Source organism: Oncorhynchus tshawytscha, linkage group LG10, assembly GCF_018296145.1.
Source record: "Oncorhynchus tshawytscha isolate Ot180627B linkage group LG10, Otsh_v2.0, whole genome shotgun sequence".
Classification (NCBI taxonomy): Eukaryota; Metazoa; Chordata; class Actinopteri; order Salmoniformes; family Salmonidae; genus Oncorhynchus; species Oncorhynchus tshawytscha.
In genome coordinates, this window is record NC_056438.1 from 36334123 (window position 1) to 36353030 (window position 18908).

General features: G+C 42.4%; 1 protein-coding gene across 2 annotated transcripts in view; it reads right to left on the bottom strand.

Annotated features, from left to right (window-relative positions):
- Positions 1–11962: 11962 nt before the first annotated feature.
- phb2a (prohibitin 2a) overlaps positions 11963–18908 on the bottom strand; it is a 36347-nt gene continuing 29401 nt past the window's right edge. The window contains exons 7-11 of one of the 2 annotated variants that reach the window (XM_024435032.2): positions 18518–18621; positions 17150–17227; positions 14369–14454; positions 13240–13571; positions 11963–13035 (exon numbers count right to left, since the gene is read on the bottom strand). In XM_024435032.2, coding sequence (XP_024290800.1) covers positions 13247–13571; positions 14369–14454; positions 17150–17227; positions 18518–18621 — 593 coding nt within the window. In that variant the 3' untranslated portion in view covers positions 11963–13035; positions 13240–13246. The remainder of the gene's footprint in view (positions 13036–13239; positions 13572–14368; positions 14455–17149; positions 17228–18517; positions 18622–18908) is intronic. The other variant, XM_024435033.2, reaches the window with a different exon arrangement.

Below are 18908 nucleotides of genomic sequence, written 5' to 3' on the forward strand. Positions count from 1 at the left end.
GTGAGGGTAGGTAGCAACACTCTGATCCTCAACACTGGAGCTCCCCAGGGGTGCTTGCTCAGTCCTCTCATGTACTCCCTGTTCACCCACGACTGCATGGCCAGGCATGACTCCAACACCATCATTAAGTTTGCAGATGACACAACAGTGGTAGGCCTGATCACCGACAACGACGAGACAGCCTATAGGGAGGAAGTCAGAAACATAGCCCGGTGGTGCCAGAATAACAACCTATCCCTCAATGTAACCAAGACTAAAGAGATGATTGTGGACTACAGGAAAAGGAGGACCGAGCACGCCCCCATTCTCATCGACGGGGCTGTAGTGGAGCAGGTTGAGAGCTTCAAGTTCCTTGGTGTCCAAATCAACAACAAACTAGAATGGTCCAAACACACCAAGACAGTCGTGAAGAGGGCACGACAAAGCCTATTCCCCCTCAGCAAAACTAAACATATTTGGCATGGGTCCAGAGATCCTCAAAAGGTTCTACAGCTGCAACATCGAGAGCATCCTGACTGGTTGCATCACTGTCTGGTACAGCAATTGCTCGACAGAGGGTAGTGCACCTGGCCCAGTACATCACTGGGGCTAAGCTGCCTGCCATCCAGGACCTCTACACCAGGCAGTGTCAGAGGAAGGCCCTAAAAATTGTCAAAGACCCCAACCACCCCAGTCATAGACTGTTCTCTCTACTACCGCATGGCAAGCAGTACCGGAGTGCCAAGTCTAGGACAAAAAGGCTTCTCAACAGTTTTTACCCCCAAGCCATAAGACTCCTGAACAGGTAATCAAACGGCTACCTGGACTATTTGCATTGCGTGCCCCCCCCCAACTCCTGTTTTTACGCTGCTGCTACTCTCTGTTTATCATATATGCATAGTCACTTTAACTATACATTCATGTACATACTACCTCAATTGGGCCAACCAACCAGTGCTCCCGCACATTGGCTAACCGGGCTATCTGCATTGTGTCTCACCCACCACCCGCCACCCCCTCTTTTACGCTACTGCTACTCTCTGTTCATCATATTTGCAGTCACTTTAACCATATCTACATGTACATACTACCTCAATCAGCCTGACTAACCGGTGTCTGTATGTAGCCTTGCTATTTCTATAGCCTCGCTACTGTATATAGCCTGTCTTTTTACTGTTGTTTTATTTCTTTACCTACCTATTGTTCACATAATAATATTTTTGCACTATTGGTTAGAGCCTGTAAGTAAGCATTTCACTGTAAAGTCTACACCTGTTGTATTCAGCGCATGTGACAAATAAACTTTGATTTGACAACTGTCTTGGTGTGCTTGGACCATGTAGTTTGTTGGTGAAGCTCTCAACCTGCTCCCACTGCAGCCCCGTCGATGAGAATGGGGGCATGCTCGGTCCTCTTTTTTCTGTAGTCCACAATCATCTCCTTTGTCTTGATCACGTTGAGGTAGAGGTTGTTGTCCTGGCACCACACAGCCAGGTCTCTGACCTCCTCGCTACTGGCTGTCTAGTTGTTGTCAGTGATCAGGCCTACCCCTGTTGTGTCATCGGCCAATATAATAATGGTGTTTGAGTTGTGCCTGGCCATGCAGTTATGAGTGAATAGGGAGTACAGAAGAGGGCTGAGCACGCACCCCTGTGGGGCCCATGTGTTTAGGAGCAGCATGGCGGATGTGTTGTTACCTACCCTTACCACCTGGGGGCGGCCCGTCAGGAAGTCCAGGATCCAGTTGCAGAGGGAGGTGTTTAGTCCCAGGGTCCTTAGCTTATTGATGAGCTTTGAGGGCACTATGGTGTTGAACACAGAGCTGTAGTCAATGAATAGCATTCTCACATAGGTTTTCCTTTTGTCCAGGTGGGAAAGGGCAGTGTGGAGTGCAATAGAGATTGGAGTTGGTCTAGGGTTTCTGGGATGATGGTGTTGATGTGAGCCTTGACCAGACTTTCAAAGCATTTCATGGCTATAGACGTGAGTGCTACGGGTCGGTAGTCATTTAGGCAGGTTACCTTAGTGTTCTTGGGCACAGGGAATATGGTGGTCTGCTTAAAACATGTTGGTATTGCAGACTCTGACAGGGAGAGGTTGAAAATGTCAGTGAAGACACTTGCCAGTTGGTCAACGCATGCTCACAGTACACGTCCTGGTAATGCGTATGGCCATGCGGCATTGTGAATGTTGATCTGTCTATAGGACTTACATTGGCTGCGGAGAGCGTGAGTAAGAACTTTAGACAGGTCAACATTCACAGTTCACAACATTCACAGTTAAAGTTGAGATGTGTCTATTACTTGAACAATGTGATGCATTTATTTGGTCTGCAATCGGAGGTGCAGTTAATTGCCGATTTCTGAGGCTGGTAATTTTAATGAACTTATCCTCTGCAGCAAGACTCTTGGTCTTCCATTCGTGGTCCTCATGAGAGCCAGTTTGATGATAGCACTTGATGGATTTTGCGACTGCACTTGAATAAACTTTCAATGTTCTTGAGATTTTCCGGATTGACTTACCTTCATATGTTAAAGTAATGATGGACTGTCGTTTCTCTCTGCTTATTTGAGCTGTTCTTGCCATAATATGGACTTGGTCTTTTACGAAATAGGGCTATTTTTTTATATACCAACCATACCTATATACCAAACTGATTGGCTCAAACGCATTAAGGAAAGAAATTCAACAAATAAACTTTTAAAAGGCACAGCTGTTATTTGAAATGCAGGCTCGATGTTGTTGGCATAGCATGCATAAAATGCATTGAGTTTGTCTGGTAGAGAGGCATCATTGGGCAGATCACGGTTTGGTCTTCCTTTGTAATCCGTAACGGACTGTAGCCCCTGCCACATGCGGCTGGCATGATTCCTCCTTATTCCTATATTGTCCCATAGCAGGACTTCTTGTACTTATTCTGGTATTGTCCCATAGCAGGACTTCTTGTACTTATTCCTGTCCTCGGCCATAGCGTCAGGGTTGTCTATAATAGCTCCGTGTGCGGTTGCCCTGTTCTTTAGTTTATCACCAACCTGTGTGTTAATCCAGGGCTTTTGATTGGGGAAGCAGCAAACCCTCACTGTGGGTACAACGCCGCCGATGAATTTTCTAATGAAGCCGGTGACGGAGGTGGTTAGCTAATCAATGTTTTTGGCGGAGTCTCTTAACATATTCTAATCAGCGCCAGCCAAGCAGTCCTATAGCATACCCACTGATTCTGGTGACCATTTCTCAATGGAGTGAATTGCAGGTACTTCCTGTTTCATATTTGAAAAAAGTAATCAACTGTTGTTTGGGGGTGAAATTTTGAGGGTGAAATTTCAACTACAGAATTATATCAACATAGACAAACCTTGTATAAATATGTTGAATTTGTACCTTACAAACATCAGATCTTCAACGTTATATCCACTATCAGAAAAAAAAACTATAGGCTGGGCAGCACCTCTTACTGAAAGAATTGATCTATCTACAGATACCCTTCAGCCTCCCATCCAGTGTTTTAACCAAGACCAGCCCTGCTATTTGACAATTTCCCTAATAATCCTGTTTACATGGATACATCTGAAATCAGGCTACCTGATGGGACTTTTGATAAATACAGAAAATCACCAATCAAAATAAATGTTCTACCACAGTGAGTGACCATGTTATTTTTGCAAAGCCTATTTGATTCTGAGATCGAACATATAAAGTTTGTATGTGAAAACTTAAGATGCATACTTTCAGAACTCACAACAAAGAGATGGAGGCTTGCACAACCGGTGCTAGCAAATGCACAGATCAAATACACCCCTGAAATGTCGATTAAGCTGTTTACATGTCCTAATCATTTGAAAGAATGCTCAGAAAAACAGCTGTTTTAATCAGCGTATGAAGTCTTCCAACTATAGCTCTCCTAGCTGTGCCTTAAGTACACTTGTAGTTGTGTTCGGAACAGAGCCTTGCATTTATTATAATCCTCAAATGTCTCATCTTTCAGAATGCATGGAGTCACCTTCAGTTACAGCATTTTCCTCAGTCTGACAAACAAAAATGTGCAAAAGTTGCCCATTTACCGGGAGGATGGGGGGGGGCACCTTGTTGCACACGGTGCTCAAGTTCAGAACGGCTGTCAGTCAAAACCCATACAGTGCTGTGAAGCGCAGAGCCAGAGCTCTGCCGTAATGTTACTGTACAGCCACTACGTTCCAATTTAGGTACTTATTAGTGCCCAAATCTACCATTATAAACCCTTATACATGTACAAGTGTAAAGGATTTTTTTTAAATGACTAAATCAAACCTTTATTTTTGGTTGAGATGGAGAAGTGAATCCAACATATACAGTATCGATTATTAATTTGCAGACAAACGGAATTAAAGACAGACTAAAAGCCAATTTATGCTTGATCCAGCAATGTGGCCCGGAGACTCAGTATGGAGTGTCACGCAATTGTTGTAACAATGCGGAGGGCTCCGTATAGCTCCGCATTGACATGATTGGTTGATGGTAGGTGGGGGCGGGCAGGAGGTCCTGTAAGAAGTATGAACGCTCTGACTTCTGCAGAGGCAGATTTAAGTCTAAACTGTAACTTGGCCACTCAGGAACATTCACCATCATCTTGGTAAGCAACTCCAGTATAGATTTGGCCTTTTGGTGTTTTAGGTTATTGTCCTGCTGAAAGGTGCATTTGTCTCCCAGTGTCTGTTGGAAAGCAGACGGAAAGCAGACTGAACCAGGTTTTACTCTAGGATTTTGCCTATGCTTAGCTCTATTCCATTTATTTTAATTTTAAAAACTCCCTAGTTTTTGCCAATGACAGCATTCCCTTAACATGATGCTCATCCATATCTTTATATATATATATATATATTTATATATATTCTTAATTCCATTCCTTTACTTAGATCAGTGTGTATTGTTGTGAAATTGTTAAGATATTACTTGTTACATACTACTGCACTGTTGGAGCTAGAAACACAAGCATTTCTTTACACCCGCAATAACATCTGCCAGTACTTCCGGCGCCGACAGAGATGGCCGCCTCGCTTCGCGTTCCTAGGAAACTATGCAGTTTTTTGTTTTTTTACGTGTTATTTCTTACACTAGTACCCCAGGTCATCTTAGGTTTCTTTACATACAGCCGAGAAGAACTACTGAATATAAGATCAGCGTCAACTCACCATCAGTTTGACCAAGAATATGTTTTTCGCGATGCGGATCCTGTGTTCTGCCTTACAACCAGTGTAACCGAGTGGATCACATGCAGCGACCAAAAAAAAAAAAAACTCAGAAAAAGAGGGAAACGAAGCGGTCTTCTGGTCAGACTCCGGAGACGGGCACATCGTGCACCACTCCCTAGCATTCTTCTTGCCAATGTCCAGTCTCTTGACAACAAGGTTGATGAAATCCGAGCAAGGGTAGCATTCCAGAGGGACATCAGAGACTGTAACGTTCTTTGCTTCACGGAAACATGGCTAACTGGAGAGACACAATCCGAAGCGGTGCAGCCAACGGGTTTCTCCACGCATCGCGCTGACAGAAACAAACATCTTTCTGGTAAGAAGACGGGCGGGGGCGTATGTCTTATGGCCAACGTGACATGGTGTGATGAAAGAAACATACAGGAACTCAAATCCTTCTGTTCACCTGATTTAGAATTCCTCACAATCAAATGTAGACCGCATTATCTACCAAGAGAATTCTCTTCGATTATAATCACAGCCGTATATATCCCCCCAAGCAGACACATCGATGGCTCTGAACGAACTTTATTTAACTCTCTGCAAACTGGAAACGATTTATCCGGAGGCTGCATTCATTGTAGCTGGGGATTTTAACAAGGCTAATCTGAAAACAAGACTCCCTGAATTTTATCAGCATATCGATTGCGCAACCAGGGGTGGAAAGACCCTGGATCATTGTTACTCTAACTTCCACGACGCATATAAGGCCCTGCCCCGCCCCCTTTTGGAAAAGCTGACCACGACTCCATTTTGTTGATCCCTGCCTACAGACAGAAACTAAAACAAGAAGCTCCCACGCTGAGGTCTGTCCAACGCTGGTCCGACCAAGCTGACTCCACACTCCAAGACTGCTTCCATCACGTGGACTGGGAGATGTTTCGTATTGCGTCAGATAACAACATTGACGAATACGCTGATACGGTGTGCGAGTTCATTAGAACGTGCGTTGAAGATGTCGTTCCCATAGCAACGATTAAAACATTCCCTAACCAGAAACCGTGGATTGATGGCAGCATTCGTATGAAACTGAAGGCACGAACCACTGCTTTTAATCAGGGCAAGGTGTCTGGTAACATGACTGAATACAAACAGTGCAGCTATTCCCTCCGCAAGGCTATCAAACAAGCTAAGCGCCAGTACAGAGACAAAGTAGAATCTCAATTCAACAGCTCAGACACAAGAGGTATGTGGCAGGGTCTACAGTCAATCACGGACTACAGGAAGAAACCCAGCCCAGTCACGGACCAGGATGTCTTGCTCCCAGGCAGACTAAATAACTTTTTTGCCCGCTTTGAGGACAATACAGTGCCACTGACACGGCCTGCAACGGAAACATGCGGTCTCTCCTTCACTGCAGCCGAAGTGAGTAAGACATTTAAACGTGTTAACCCTCGCAAGGCTGCAGGCCCAGACGGCATCCCCAGCCGCGCCCTCAGAGCATGCGCAGACCAGCTGGCCGGTGTGTTTACGGACATATTCAATCAATCCCTATACCAGTCTGCTGTTCCCACATGCTTCAAGAGGGCCACCATTGTTCCTGTTCCCAAGAAAGCTAAGGTAACTGAGCTAAACGACTACCGCCCGTAGCACTCACATCCGTCATCATGAAGTGCTTTGAGAGACTAGTCAAGGACCATAATCACCTCCACCCTACCTGACACCCTTGACCCACTCCAATTTGCTTACCGCCCAAATAGGTCCACAGACGATGCAATCTCAACCACACTGCACACTGCCCTAACCCATCTGGACAAGAGGAATACCTATGTGAGAATGCTGTTCATCGACTACAGCTCGGCATTCAACACCATAGTACCCTCCAAGCTCGTCATCAAGCTCGAGACCCTGGGTCTCGACCCCGCCCTGTGCAACTGGGTACTGGACTTCCTGACGGGCCGCCCCCAGGTGGTGAGGGTAGGCAACAACATCTCCTCCCCGCTGATCCTCAACACTGGGGCCCCACAAGGGTGCGTTCTGAGCCCTCTCCTGTACTCCCTGTTCACCCACGACTGCGTGGCCATGCACGCCTCCAACTCAATCATCAAGTTTGCGGACGACACAACAGTGGTAGGCTTGATTACCAACAACGACGAGACGGCCTACAGGGAGGAGGTGAGGGCCCTCGGAGTGTGGTGTCAGGAAAATAACCTCACACTCAACGTCAACAAAACTAAGGAGATGATTGTGGACTTCAGGAAACAGCAGAGGGAACACCCCCATCCACATCGATGGAACAGTAGTGGAGAGGGTAGCAAGTTTTAAGTTCCTCGGCATACACATCACAGACAAACTGAATTGGTCCACTCACACAGACAGCATCGTGAGGAAGGCGCAGCAGCGCCTCTTCAACCTCAGGAGGCTGAAGAAATTCGGCTTGTCACCAAAAGCACTCACAAACTTCTACAGATGCACAATCGAGAGCATCCTGGCGGGCTGTATCACCGCCTGGTATGGCAACTGCACCGCCCTCAACCGTAAGGCTCTCCAGAGGGTAGTGAGGTCTGCGCAACGCATCACCGGGGCAAACTACCTGCCCTCCAGGACACCTACACCACCCGATGCTACAGGAAGGCCATAAAGATCATCAAGGACATCAACCACCCGAGCCACTGCCTGTTCACCCCGCTGTCATCCAGAAGGCGAGGTCAGTACAGGTGCATCAAAGCTGGGACCGAGAGACTGAAAAACAGCTTCTATCTCAAGGCCATCAGACTGTTAAACAGCCACCACTAACATTGAGTGGCTACTGCCAACACACTGTCAATGACACTGACTCTACTCCAGCCACTTTAATCATGGGAATTGATGGGAAATGATGTAAATATACCACTAGCCACTTTAAACAATGCTACCTTATATAATGTTACTTACCCTACATTGTTCATCTCATATGCATACGTTGATACTGTACTCTATATCATCGACTGCATCCTTATGTAATACATGTATCACTAGCCACTTTAACTATGCCACTTGGTTTACATACTTATCTCATATGTATATACTGTACTCGATATCATCTACTGTATCTTGCCTATGCTGCTCTGTACCATCACTCATTCATATATCCTTATGTACATATTCTTTATCCCCTTACACTGTGTATAAGACAGTAGTTTTTTTTGGAATTGTTAGTTAGATTACTTGCTCGTTATTACTGCATTGTCGGAACTAGAAGCACAAGCATTTCGCTACACTCGCATTAACATCTGCTAACCATGTGTATGTGACAAATAAAATTTGATTTGATTTGATTTGATTTAAGCATGTGTATGTGACCAATAAAATTTGATTTGATGCCACCAAGCTTGAAAATACCGTATGAAGAGTGGTACTCAGTGTTGTGTTGGATTTGCCCCAAACATAACACTTTGTATTCAGGACATTAAGTTAATTTCTTTGTCACATTTCATGTAGTTTTACTATAATGTCTTATTGCAAACAGGATGCATGTTTTGGAATATTTTTTATGTACATGCTTCCTTCTTTTCACTCTGTCTTTACTCTAGTATTGTGTAGTAACTACAATGTTGTTGATCCATCCTCAGTTTTCTCCTATCATAGCCATTAAACACTAACTGTTTTAAAGTCCCCATTGGCCTCATGGTGAAATACTTGAGCAGTTTTCTTCCTCTCTGGCAACTGAGTTAGGAAGGACGCCTGTATCTTTGTAGTGACTGGATATATTTACACACCATCCAAAGTGGATTTGGAAAAAGTCAAGGGGTGTGAATACTTTCTGAAGGTACTGTATGTGGTCTCAATGTCTAAATAGGGAGGTCAGGGCTAGTTCAAACTGCAGGACTTGGTGAATAGGTCATGGGAGACAAAAGTGAGAGACAATAATGAATAAAGATGCTCAATCAAGCATGTGTATCTCTAGTGGGTGCTCTTCAACTCTAAAAAGAAAAACAGGCTAATGCAAATGTGGTCCCAATGTCTAAAAAGAGACAAGATGGGCTAGTTCACACTGCAGTAGGATGGTTCTCCTCACAGGTGAGTGAATCAGCCCATTATTGGTGAATAGCACTTAGTTGATCTCTGGGAGCAGGACACAGGAGAGCTGAATAGATGATGTGAGGCAAAAGTGAGATACAAAAGTGAATAAAATAAATCACAGCAAAAGGAATGTGGTTTGCGAGCTAGAGGCAGGTTGCTCAACAATCATCCACTCCAACTATTGACAGGGATAATGTGACATTTCTCATTTGTCAGTAGGAACTGAAATGTTTGGGTCCTGCCTTGATTGACTATCAGATTTACACTACTTGTCCTATACATTTTTGTAGTCTTAAATTATTTCTTGGAATAAACAAAGCTAACATGCTTCTTTTCCCGGAATGATATAGTAGCTAGTGATAAATCTCTTACCTTGATAGTATTTTGTTGGACGGAGATCCCTCTCGAGATGTCACCAGCTGTCTACTACCTTAGATACGGATAACGTGATTATCAGACGTGATCAGCAGAGAGTACCATGGATAGTACACAAGATTATTGGTTTACAGTTGATTACTCGGCGGCGTTTGCCATAAAAGTAAGTATTTTGAAAAGATTTGCAAGAATCGACATTGCCAACAAACAGAAGTGTTCAGAAGAAATAAATACACTATGTAAAAACAAGCTTCTCCCTTGACCGAGATCAATCTGAAAAACTATAGCAGATCGCTTGCTACAGCCCACCACCTACAGTGCATTCAGAAAGTATTCAGACCCCTTGACTTTATCCATATTTTGTTACGTTACAGCCTTATTCTAAAATACATTACATTGTTTTTCCCCCTCAAATTTTTTGTTCAGTATAGTATGCCTTAAGGCAGTGTTTCCCAAACTCGGTCCTCGGGACCGCAAGGGGTGCACATTTTGGCCCTAGCACTACACAGCTGTATCAAATAACCAACTAATCATCAAGCATTGATTATTTGAGAATCAGCTGTGTAGTGCTAGGACAAAAGCATGAACCCCCTGGACCGAGTTTAGGAAACAATGGCTTTAGGGATAGTTCAGCCAAATGACCAAATGTCTACATTTATTTCCTTATATTGAAAGCAGTCTAAGGACAAGGAGAGACTGCAACCCACGCTCTGGTTTTTGTTGAACTAGCCCCAAACAGCTAATGTAAGCATTTTCTAAACAGACAATCAATGAACTATGCCTTTATAGAGCAACTGCCCATAAAAACCAACTTCTCATGTAGAAAAGACTGTGGCATCAATATGCACAAGGAACATTTATTCAACTGTCAAATTTTGCTACAAAATGTAAATAGGAACATTTTGATCATGAAGTCAGTCTCATGCTAAACTGAGTTGAGAGACTTGTGGTCATGACTGTAAATGAAGGTTGGGTTTACGTCAAACCTGCCCACAAGTAATCATCAACTCGTAGCTGCACGTGACCCAATCGTAATGCCTGTGGTACATTTGGATATCACCAACGTGCTAAGTTAAGGTAAATTACACAATGTACATGGAACAATATTAAAAAATTCCAATGATTTAAAAATCAAACCAACTAAATTGTAGAAATATAATATATACAAATATTGAAAGAACTTAATGAGAACTAAAAAGGTGTGCAACATAAGTCTAATTTACATTGTGTAATTTATTGACGGTTCTTAACTAGCCATGGAGATTGATTTCACTTTGGATAGCCTAAGTGAAACCAACTTTGCCATGGTCGCACACCAGCCAGATGAAGCGAATTGACGAAATAATTTGGCTAACTCTTCCCACCTGCCGAACACATCAAACCACACCCCGAAAACAACTCACTTTTGTATTTTGTCATGGCTGCTAGTATTTCTTAATGAACCCAATCTAAAAACAAAGCCAAATCAGGAAGTGTCACCCTTTAAGGGTGTGAAAAGTACTACTAAAATATCACAGGGTCAATAGTGACAGATCTGAAATCGATTAAATAGTAGCCAGTGTAATAAAAGCAGCCTGTGTAAAGGACTTCACGCTGCAGCTTCCCCTTGATTCTGCTCATACCGAGATACCAACTCAGGACCTCTGTCTCCCAAACACTAGACCACCCTCCTGAAGTGTTCCAACCCACCGCGCTATTAAAAACGGTCTTTTCAACGGCGCAATGGGCGACACTTCAGGCTAAGGAGTGAGTTTCACAGATCCCCAACTTCTACAAGGGGGCATGCCCACTCAAATGTTTTGCTCTACAAAAAAATATATAAAAATAAAAAATTAATAAAAAATAAAAGAATCACATTATGGCATCTGATAGGGTTGGGCAGTATCCAGAATTTAATACAGTCGTAACATTTCTGTACAATACTGGGGTAAACGGTATTACTGGAAGTGCACACAATTTTAGGCAACGGGGATCTTGATCCAGGAGTGGATTGAATGTCTTGTCTGGGTACCAGTCTTTTTAACTAACATTCCACTCTGTCATTGCCAAAAAGAAACAAGCCTTTCTGCTATCTTCAGATATTAACATTCTACTATTAACAAGCTCAAGGAAGACAGTGTTATCGAACCAGGATCAACTCCTCTAACAGCTTAAACGATATTGAAATTTATACCATCAGTATTTCAAAATACCTGATATATCACCCAAACCTTGCATCTGCTACACCCAAATGTGTTAAAGTAGCCAGTATAAGGGTAATGGAACACACTGCTGCAAATGTTGCATGGTAACATGACAGCACAGGACAGTCTGATATTATTGTGCATATGGGATTAAACAGTTTTGTATCAAGTCTGACGTTAGAGATCATGTAGACGCTGTTGTGATCCAAAAACATGTATTTATTCAAACCCAATGTGAGTGCTTCGGCCTCTAGTTAGGATTACGAACACAGTAATGAAGACCTTTTTCCTCGAGCAAAGATGAACAAAGTTTGAAATGCAGTGAAGAAAAAAAAATGTAAATGAGAAGGGGGGTGGAACATGAACCAAAGAAAACAAATATTTGCATTACAATTAGATGTATTACACTGGTGTAACGTTGTTTTTCGTGACACAGGACATTAAGATTCATTGGTATTCATTCATGACACTTCGTGAAGATCCGGCATGACACTTTCAACAGGTATATCCAGGACAAAAACTGCTTATGTTGAGTGTTACAGAACACAAATATAGTAAAAGTACGGAGGAGCCCGTCTCCTAGCAATGTCACAGTAGGACTCTATGGATGGTTCTCCGATGCATGATGTTGTCACATCTAAATTGAACTAAATAATATAAAGGCAGGGTGGTGATGACACTTGGAGTGTAAGAAACCACTGGGTTGCACCTGCTGTGTAGTTAGTTGATTTCGTGCCACTATGGAGTTGTTAACTCAAACCAGGGCCCACATCCAAAAAGCATATTGGAGAAGAGGACCTGATCTTAGATCAGCGCTCTCTTTCTATATAATCTAAAACTAATGCTACTGTGTATCAGCACACCAACTCTAAGGCTCTGTGAATACAGGCCAAGAGCTAGGCACTGTGACAAGGAGATACACTTTGTAGAAACAAATAAGTGCTCCTTTGTGCTGGTCTGTGAGTACCCCGGCACAATCCGGTTTCTATTCATCTGTACATCATTACATTTAAATAGGTAAAGAGGTAAAGCCAGGCAACTGTAACATGATACCATATGTGGAAAGCCATTTCAAAGAGAAATTGAACATAACATAATTCAAGTGAATGACTAGACAGAAAAACCTGTACGCATAGGGGTCTTCCAGGACCAGTGTTGAAAACCACTGTGTGGCGAAGAGGTATAATGTGTAATGTGTAGAGATGGCTCAAATTGAAGATATGGAATGCATACTCTTCAGGGACACTTCCCTTTACCTCGGCAACGATAAACTGAAAAAAAATGAAAAAAAGCATATCAATTAAAAGAGGAAACCTACATTAAGACAAGGCCGTTCACAAGCAATCAGACAGTTTGATGATATTCTTTGTATATATTTTAGTTGATCAAATATTTTTTCTTTCCCATGCATTTTACCAGTACTCTCTCTTCACCATTGGGTAAGAAATTGTCTTAACCCCTCCCCATCCACGCACCCTACATTCAAGCCTCGCCATTTTGCGCCACGTCCCCAGGACCCGCCGCCGCAATATGGGGGACCAGGTATTCTCCCGCCTCACTCAATGTCTCTGGAACAACGACCATCTCATGGAACTTCAATTCATGTTCCTCCTCAATCTTTGGAACAGCCATGCTGACAATATCAGGGCTCTTCGAGGAGTGTTGTTCCTCAATCCCTGGAAGCATCACAGGAACACTGGCTGTCTCAGGGGTCTTCAATTCTCCCTCAATCTCTGGAAGCGTCTCTTGAACAGCCTTGCTGATAATCTCAGGGCTCGTCCAGCCTATTTCTCCCAACCTGCTCAAACTGTTGGGGCATTTAAAGTAGGTCCAATGCAGCCGTTTTCATCTCAAAAATCTAATCATTTATGGGTAACAATTAAGTACCTTGCCAATGATTGCTTTCAATTTAAATTATTTAAATTTAAAAAATAGAAATAGCTTCTTAAGCAAAGAGAAATTTCTCAAGCAAGAATTTTGCTAGGACTGTCTGGGAGTGGTCTGAGTAGGGAAAGGGAAAACCGAAAAATAGCTGTTATTAGCAGAGAGACTTAACGGACTTTCTTATTGGTTTATTAACTACTTTACCACCTGGTTATGTCACCAGGCAGGTCAAAACACTATCCCACCAAAACAGGCTGAAATTTCAGTGTCTTTTCAAAAAGCTCTTATACTAAAAGGGCATCATCATAACTTTCACAATATCACAGAATTATTCCAACCTCAGTGTGTAAATATATTTAAAACACAGGGAAATCACATTTTTGACTACACTGAGCCTTTAAGGCTTACCCCTGGCCCACCTTTCCCCTTTTGTCAACTGTGTACATCAGTCTTATATTGTCATATTTCTTGTTTTGTTATATTTTTAATATGATTTATAATTTAATGCACTTTGAGATTAAAACAAAACCAAAGTGCTATTATACAAATAAAATAAATAAATTAGGGCACACAATGGAAAATGTTTTACAACACGAAAAACAAGGAGCGTTTCTTATTGGACAAGTCTAAGTAATTCCACCCTGTTGTCTTCTATTTGGTGCCTAATGAACACGACCCAGGTAAATAGGAACAGTATTAGGGGAACAGAAGGGAACCTACTTGCTGAAGCTGTTGCTTGTGTTGTCCTGGAGGTTCAACACTAGGTTATCTGCACTCAGGTACACCTTGTTCTGCGATGTCGCCACCTGGAGATCAGACACAGTCAGTAGGATTGGGCAATGTCTGGAATGACATTGTCCCAACGTCCTGTCCAAACAGCGTGGATCTACGATTGTATCGTAAAAAAAACAATTTGTTGCACACAGAAGGGATAATTTGCGGGAAGAACACAATTTAAAAAGGACTCATTGGTTATATCAGAACTGTTATTTGGTGCATAAAGTGGGGCAAAAAAGTATTTAGTCAGCCACCAATTGTGCAAGTTCTCCCGCTTAAAAAGATGAGGCCTGTAATTTTCATCATAGGTACACTTCAACTATGACAGACAAAATGAGAAAAAAAATCAGAATCACATTGTAGGATTTTTAATGAATTTATTTGCAAATTATGGTGGAAAATAAGTATTTGGTCAATAAAAGTTTCTCAATACTTTGTTATATACCCTTAGTTGGCAATGACAGAAGTCAAACGTTTTCTGGAAGTCTTCACAAGGTTCACACACACTGTTGCTGGTATTTTGGCCCATTCCTCCATGCAGATCTCCTCTAGAGCAGTGATGTTTTGGGGCTGTTGCTGGGCAACACGGACTTTCAACTCCCTCCAAAGATTTTCTATGGGGTTGAGATCTGGAGACTGGCTAGGCCACTCCAGGACCTTGAAATGCTTCTTACGAAGCCACTCCTTTGGCCGGGCGGTGTGTTTGGGATCATTGTCATGCTGAGAGACCCAGCGACGTTTCATCTTCAATGCCCTTGCTGATGGAAGGAGGTTCACTCAATCTCACGATACATGACCCCAATCATTCTTTCCTTTACACGGATCAGTCGTCCTGATCCCTTTGCAGAAAAACAGACCCAAAGCATGATGTTTCCACCCCCATGCTTCACAGTAGGTATGGTGTTCTTTGGATGCAACTCAGCACTCTTTGTCCTCCAAACACAACGAGTTGAGTTTTTACCAAAAAGTTATAATTTGGTTGCATCTGACCATATTACATTCTCCCAATCTTCTTCTGGATCATCAAAATGCTCTCTAGCAAACTTCAGAATGGCCTGGACATGTACTGGCTTAAGCAGGGGGACACGTCTGGCACTGCAGGATTTGAGTCCCTGGTGGCGTCGTGTTACTGATGGTAGGCTTTGTTACTTTGGTCCCAGCTCTCTGCAGGTCATTCACTAGGTCCCCCCGTGTGGTTCTGGGATTTTTGCTCACCGTTCTTGTGATCATTTTGACCCCACGGGGTGAGATATTGCGTGGAGCCCCAGATCGAGGGAGATTATCAGTGGTCTTGTATGTCTTCCATTTCCTAATAATTGCTCCCACAGTTGATTTCTTCAAACCAAACTGCTTACCTATTGCAGATTCAGTCTTCCCAGCCTGGTGCAGGTCTACAATTTTGTTTCTGGTGTCCTTTGACAGCTCTTTGGTCTTGGCCATAGTGGAGTTTGGAGTGTGACTGAGGTTGTGGACAGGTGTATTTTATACTGATAACAAGTTCAAACATGAGCCATTAATACAGGTAATGAGTGGAGGACAGAGGAGCCTCTTAAAGAAGAAGTTACAGGTCTGTGAGAGCCAGAAATCTTGCTTGTTTGTAGGTGACCAAATACTTATTTTCCACCATAATTTGCAAATCAATTCATTAAAAATCCTACAATGTGATTCTGATTTTTTTTCTCATTTTGTCTGTCAAAGTTGAAGTGTACCGATGATGAAAATTACAGGCCTCTCATCTTTTTAAGTGGAAGAACTTGCACAATTGGTGGCTGACTAAATACTTTTTTGCCCCACTGTAATGTCATTCTTATTCAAATGGTTACAATAGACAATCTAATTAAATAATTGTTCAAAACAGTGTTAGGTGAAGTTGTGTTTTAATCTAGTCCAGGCTGCAGAATGATTTTCAAATCGGAAGGGCTGTTTCTCTTGTCCATAAAAATACTCAGATATTAGCCTACCTTTTGAAAACAAATATTATAGACGTATCAAGTGTAGGCTATTGTTATTTCATCTTGCTCATCTGGGTAAGCGCATTTGCAATATTTTTTCTTCATTTAGGTTGCTTTCCGACAGTAAAAAACTAAAACAAAAGAGGAAGTGACGGGATTTCACTTAGTAACTATAGTACAGCCTGCCTTACGCTAAATCAGAAAAAACGACAGCTGACTTGGTGGGAAAGAAAAGCACATCCTCCTCAAGTTCTGCAGTTCTTTAGGTTTCAGGCCGAATGAAAAAGGTGAGCCAGCAGACCTGACCAAAGTCACTTGCAGAATATGCAAAAAGATTCAGGGCAAAGGATGGACAGACTACAAACAGCCATCAACTTTCACGAGCAAGTTAAGGTCCTTGCTTGCTTTAGATAGCCCTAAGACATTGTAAAAAAATAATAAAAAAAATAATTAAAATAGGCCTAATGGTTTCTCATTACACTCAAATGTAGCCTACAGGACTATAAAAATCCAGATGCAGCCTGCTTTAGAAAGTGGTCATTTTGCACCATCTAGTGGGCTAAGGAAAAATCACTATGGCCCTTTTGACCACCCTTCCTTCCTACCTTGTTCACTGATCTCACACAAATTGATAGATGTAACACTGGTTTCATCACATAGCTTTCACCAATCCCACCATGTCAGATTAGGTAAGGGAGGAACGAAGAATGCAAACTTAAAGTATTTAAAAACAGGGCCTACGAACGATTAACAAAAAGCTGGATTTCCGTACCGTCTTGGCAATGTTCTGAGCTGCTCGGATCTTCCGGAGTTTCAGGTAGCCAGGGTTCTTTGTCACCGCCTCACCCAACTATAGTTACACAAATAAGAAAATGCAAATGGGTTAATGTATGCCATCTTGGCACCTCAATATTCCCCGGAGGGCATAGCCTAGTCCACATCCAGCAGGTTTTACTGGTCTGACTCTGGCTTTGCCTATGATCCAGCCATGATCCCAAATCACACTAGTCAACTCATTAAGTTGGGTCAGTTAAATGTGGCATGCACATGTCCTAAAAGCACCAGAAAGGTATTTCAAAGGGTGAATGAAATTAGGATAAACCCAGTTCACTTGTTCTCTTTAGTCAATGATGTATAGACCCAATATGGTTCATGTTTAAAAAAATATATATTTTTAAAGGTGAACGGAAGGTACCTTTAGTGTATTCTATTTTAGCCTAACATTTGAGAAAAAAATATAGCCTGACAGACATCAGCTGTATTTGAAAACGTCTAAAAACATAAATAAGCGTCAGTGAGCAAAATGTCGTATCCATTTGATCTCGTCAAACACGTCAGAGCGGTCAGAGAGCTTAAAGCGACAATAATGTAGAGTTCAAGGTAGACAGGAGCTCATCACTTTTATGAGACTAAAAGGTCTCTGGCATCTTGTTTGAGATGGAACTACAACTGAACATCCATATGGAGAAGTCAAATGAAGCATTGCTTTTACAAAATATGGAGATGCATTACTCCCTGCCTGTATTGGATTTTTAAAAAGACAAATCAATGAACAGTCTCATACCTGCAATGCCTTTTTATCCAGCATTACCATCTTATCTAGGGTTGCAAAATTCTGGCAACTTTCCCAGAATTCCCTGGTTTTCCAGAAATTCTGCTTTTTCCATTCTGATTCCGGGAATCTTCCAAATGGGATTTCTGGAAAACGACCAGAATTTCGTAACACAAATCTTATCTATACACCACTGGAGACTGGACACATCTGTGAGATTAAAATTAAGAGCAAAAGCACACGTGTTTAACCTAAAAATCACAAGAGTATGATGTGCTGCCATAGAAATAGATAAAATAATACATCCATGTCTATGGATACAGCAGTGTGTGTACTCAGCTGTATGGTCGACCAACATGAGTGCAAGGGAAGGGAATGTGTAACAGCTGGTCCAAATCACTCCCTAAAACCTCCATTTGGCCTAAATCCTTCAATATTTGCAGATCTGTAAAAGGTGGAAGCAATATTGTAGAGGTTCTTCCACTAAACCTAACCAGACCCTTTATATATAACATTGAAGGGTTAGGAAGAGATTTGGGACCGGTTTTAGCTGTGCGTGTTCAGAGGAGTCTCCTCTTCAGAGTTCACCATTTTAGCAGCCTCTGCCTCTCCTTCAGCCTGGATGATCTTCTGCCTCTGGTCCTGCAAGGCTTTCTCCACATAGAAGAAGGCCCTCTGTGCCTCCTGTTGGGCTGAAAATACAGAGCAAGGTGGTCACATTACCATGACAAGAGAATTGATTGCAGAACTTTCAGCAATCAACTTTCAGCACTATCAGATAAGCTCAATGAAGCATAGCATAAAGCAGGGCTGCACAACCCTCTTGGAGCTCTACTGTCCTGTAATTTCAGTCCAACCCTAATTTAGCATATTTATTATGGATCCCGATTAGCTGCTGCCGAAGCTGGGGTCCAGCAAAATTAAGGCAGTTTATACAATTTTAAAAAACATTACAATACATTCACAGATTTCACAACAC